The sequence below is a fragment of the Octopus bimaculoides genome, chromosome 4 (assembly GCF_046866305.1).
Source record: "Octopus bimaculoides isolate indiv1 chromosome 4, ASM4686630v1, whole genome shotgun sequence".
Lineage (NCBI taxonomy): Eukaryota > Metazoa > Mollusca > Cephalopoda > Octopoda > Octopodidae > Octopus > Octopus bimaculoides.
In genome coordinates this window covers 41,526,976-41,531,620 of record NC_142931.1, presented here as the reverse complement: position 1 = coordinate 41,531,620, position 4,645 = coordinate 41,526,976, and the positions used below count along the sequence as shown (strand labels likewise).

The following is a 4,645-nucleotide window of genomic DNA, read 5'->3' as shown; positions in this document are numbered from 1 at the left end:
TTTCAATGTTTGTATTTTAAATCTATTTGTCAAGTTTTCAATTATTTTACTAATCGACGATTTTTAAATAAATTACAATTTAAAATAATTAATCAATATTCAGGTTTGATTTTTTAAAAAATATAATGAAAAATGGTTTTATATATTAATTTATATCTGAGGAGATTTTATTTGTTTGTCTATTTTTTCCCATTTAACTAAATATATTTTAATTTAATGTAGATGTATTATTACAGTATTCTTATTACTGACATTATTAATTTGGCAGTGAAATTTGTACGGAATGTAGAATACTGAATTAGATAGATGTTTTTATGATATTCAGCCATAGGCCTCAATGTTTTCAGTTTAAATTCTATAAGCACCAGTAATATATTAGGGTAAATTCTATTCCACCCCTTCAAAAATTGACCCAGTACTTAATTTAAAGAAATCATCATCTACTACTACTACTACTACTACTGTTGTTGTTGTTGCTACAATCTTCATTTTCTACCATTTGGTTGTTTTGTAGTATTTGTTTCCTTCACTCATAGATTTAACAATTATTTAAAAATACTTTCTGATTTCCACATAGAGTTCTAATATTGATTTCTTTTTTCCAAATACGAACGCCCTGTATTTTTAGAGTAGGGAGATGGCATTCAGAGGCATGAACTTTAGTGTTGTCTGCGAAGTGCTATGGCCTTGACTCGCTTTTTGAAGCTGATCTGTAGTCTCTGCATGCTTACTTCATGTTCTGCAGTCTTCCATTAGATACTTCTAATGCTACAATAATTGTTTTCACCATGAAAAAAAGGTGTGTCAGTTGTTAATATTGGTACTGACTTGTAGACCTCAGAGTGTTAGAATATACTATCAATGATAGTATTATTTATATTACAGTCAAAGGAAATTCATGTTGTTGTTTTTTTTTTTCAGTGTAATTAAGTATATAAAAGAAAATAGTCTCTCAGCAACTTTTCCTATATTCTGTAATAAATGTTTTCAATTATGCTAAAATTGTATATTATGTATGTCAAGATATTTAATATAAATATTATTTCTATAAAGAAATATATTATAAGAATCATTTGAAAGTATTTCTATAGAATGTCTGTTAATTGTTTTGGAAGTTATTCACTAAATATATAATTCCACATAAAATGAAAATAATTTCATAAAAATGTAACAAAAAATACAAAACAACAGAACACCACCACCACTAAAACTTTATAAAACAACCTATTATTAGCCTGCTATAAACCCTTGTTAGCTGTAAACAAATTCATATAAATTAGTAAGTATTGGGAGGGTGGATAAAAATGAAGCAGTTATTTTATCTGGTAGAATCGTTAACATGCTGGGCAAAATGCTTAGTGACATTTTGTTTATCTTTAACTTTCTGAGTTCAAATTCTTCCAGGGTTGACTTTACCTTTCAGGATCAATAAAATAAGTACCAGTTGAGCATTAAGGTTGATGTAATCAACTTATCGCTACCCCCAAAATTGTTGGCCTTTTGCCAAAACTTGAAACTAATACTTTATTTGTAATGATTGACGTTTGCTACTATAAGTATAATTAACCATCTTTCAATTACTTTCAGGTACACAGTCACAGTTCTGATGCTAGTCCCAGTGAGACGAGTGGTAGTGAATGAAATCATCTTATTCAGAATATATTCTGTACATATTGTAACATAATATCCTCTTATGAGAGGTTTAATTTATTGGTTGTCTTCAAAATTGGTTGTTTCTAAACTGAACACCACAGTTCATGTTTACTATTATTGCTTTCAATAGTAAACTTACTGTTCTCTGTTATTGGTTTCAATAATAAGCATTGTCCATTGTTATTTGTTTTCATTAAACTCTATTCACTACAATTTCTACCCCACCTACTGAATAGCAAATTCATAAAAGCATACATTATTTTTGCTATATAAAATCTCTTAGCATAAATAACACTTATTTTCATATGGTTTCTCTTAATATACTCTTTTAATACTCTTCCTCTTAATGTTTTATGAAACTTTCAAAATAATTATACACTCTAAATATAATTCAATTTCTCTTTCCAAAATAACTGTGAAACCTCTCTATCTGTCAGTCTATCTTATAACTGCAATTTGCTGTTATTTTTTTTTTTTATTATTTATTTTTGTTTCTTTGACTGAGTGCCTTGCTGTTGATTCTGTTAGTCTTATTAACACTGTATTTAGAATAATATTGGTATTTATTTGAGGTATAATTTATTATGTCAAAATAATAATTTCCATATTGCTATTCATATTTAACTAACAATTGAGGGTCATGATGGCCCAGGTATTTGAACACCAACTGGGTTATTGTTTTACTGAAACTTAATCAGAACCTCAATATTCTGAAATTAAATCCTGCAGGAGTGGACTTTGCCTTCCATCTCTGTTGGGAGTCATTAAAATACCAGTTATAAGCTGAGGTTGATTAATTTTATTATACTCAACTCTTGCAAATTTGGCTTCCTTCCTAATCACAAGAAATCAATATTTCATGAACAATAATCCAAGCTTTCATTTATTTTCATATGTGTGCTTCAAAAATGATTTTTTTAATACCAAAATTTTAGCTTAACTCATTCTGTCTTGTTTGGTTTTAGTGGTGTCTCTTGTGAACTGCAATAATCTTTTATAAATATGTCATTTAAATTAGTTTCTAAAACCAATTTCTTTTGCTCTAATCTTGTAAAATGACTACAAAATTTCCATCTTTCATTAATAACTTATTCTAACTAACATATAATAAGATAACAGAATGAAATCAATAATTGTTATGCAATTACAAAGACTTATATCTATATTTCTATATTTCTAAGGTATATTTATTTTCACATGAATGTTTGAAAGTTATGACAAAAAATAATTTCTAATTAAAGGTCATTTCATTTAATGATGCTTGCTATAATTACATAACTAATCAATTAAAGTATTTTTCTTATATCATGTATACAAAGAGCACCACCCTCTCACATAAATAAATGCATTATTTAAACTTCAGTTTTATATTGACATATCAATTTTCATTATTGATTTATAGATTTGTGGAATATTTGATCACACATACACACATTTTTTTTTTCCTAGCAAAATATTAATAGTTGTATACTTTATGATGTGAGTAGTTCACGATATCATATATTCTTCACATTTTTGTTGTCAAATTGTTTATTCTACAAATACACACATTATTGAATTCACTCCTTTATTATTCTTTTATTTTAATATTTCTTTACAAATACTCTATTCAACTGTCTGTAGATACAGTAAAAGTGAGTATTGGTGATCAGGTCAGAAATGTATGGTGAAAGTTATTATTTCTATTAACTAAATAAAGTAATAAATAAATCATTGAAATAAATAAATAAATACAATAAGGTGTCTATATGATTTTACTAAAGCACTACTTATATCTATTTAAATTGATGATTTTTTAAATAAAATTCTTTTGCACTGTTTGAATATTTAGAAATAACAAAGAATGAGAACTTTTTTTTTTTTGTAAATTTTTTTCTGTAATTGGCATTAAGCAAAAAGAATTATATTAGCTTAACTATAAAGAAACCACTTTGTCCATTATATACATTTGACATTGTTTTATTGGTTTATTTTCTGAATATTCCTACTAGTGCAATAGATCAAAAGAAAGCATTTTCTCTCTGACTAATAATAATAATAATGTTTTGTTAATTGTGTCATTTTCTTTAATCACTTTTCACAGATCTGTGCTTTATTATCCTGTTAAATATTTCCCCAAACATTTTTATTTTTTTATTATTTATATGTATCTGATATTTTTAAAATTTTAAAATAAAATCTTAAAATTATTATCTCTTTAATTTTATACTTTTAAATCTACTTCATCATCATCATTATTTTTTTTTTCATCATCATTAAAATCATCATTAATCAGTCATTATACTACCTTAGCCAACAAATCTCATTCTTTGGTTAAAGCTATTTTAAACATTAAATTTCTGCTTTTCTTTGAACTAGTTCAGATATATGTAATTTTTCTCCCCTATTAAGATGCTTTTAGCAGAAAAAAAGAGACAGAAAATGAATTATTTTGTGTCAATCCTTCCCTAATCATCTTTTATTAATTAGTTTTGGTGTGTATTTTTTTCCCAAATTCATTTTTTCACCTTTAAAACACTGTTTAGTAAAGCAAGTAATTATCTTTATAATTTGCATATTTGACTTATTAATCAAAATTCTCTAGATGTAATATGTTAAGTAATGCATCCTTCATTTATGTGTTCTGTTCTGTATTATGCATGCGTGACTGTTTGTATGTAAGTGTGTTTATCTGTGCACATGAATGTGAATATTAAAGAACATATTTATTTACTATGATTGTTATTTTCAGAACAAATAAATTTTTTGGCTGTTATTCATCGTCTTTTTTATTACTATCATTATTATGTAAGTTATAATTATTGTTACTGTTGTTATTATTTTTGCTAGTTAAAGGGTGGTGACTTGGCTGAATATTTTGAGTCTTGTAGTATGTAGTTGTGTTATTCTATATTATGAGTTCAAATCCAACTGAGGTTAACTTTACATTTCATGCTTCTGGGGTTGATAAAATAAAGTATGAGAGAAATGCTGGGATCCATGGTATCAACTA

The 4,645-nt window shown here is 26.2% G+C and overlaps 1 protein-coding gene across 2 annotated transcripts in view; it reads left to right on the top strand.

Annotated features, from left to right (window-relative positions):
* Positions 1-4,408, top strand: part of LOC106883712 (core-binding factor subunit beta) — a 24,366-nt gene extending 19,958 nt beyond the window's left edge. For both annotated transcript variants that reach the window (XM_052967021.2, XM_052967020.2), the window contains one exon: positions 1,588-4,408. In XM_052967021.2, the coding sequence (XP_052822981.1) occupies positions 1,588-1,641 (54 nt within the window). In that variant the 3' untranslated portion in view covers positions 1,642-4,408. The remainder of the gene's footprint in view (positions 1-1,587) is intronic.
* Positions 4,409-4,645: the final 237 nt, after the last annotated feature.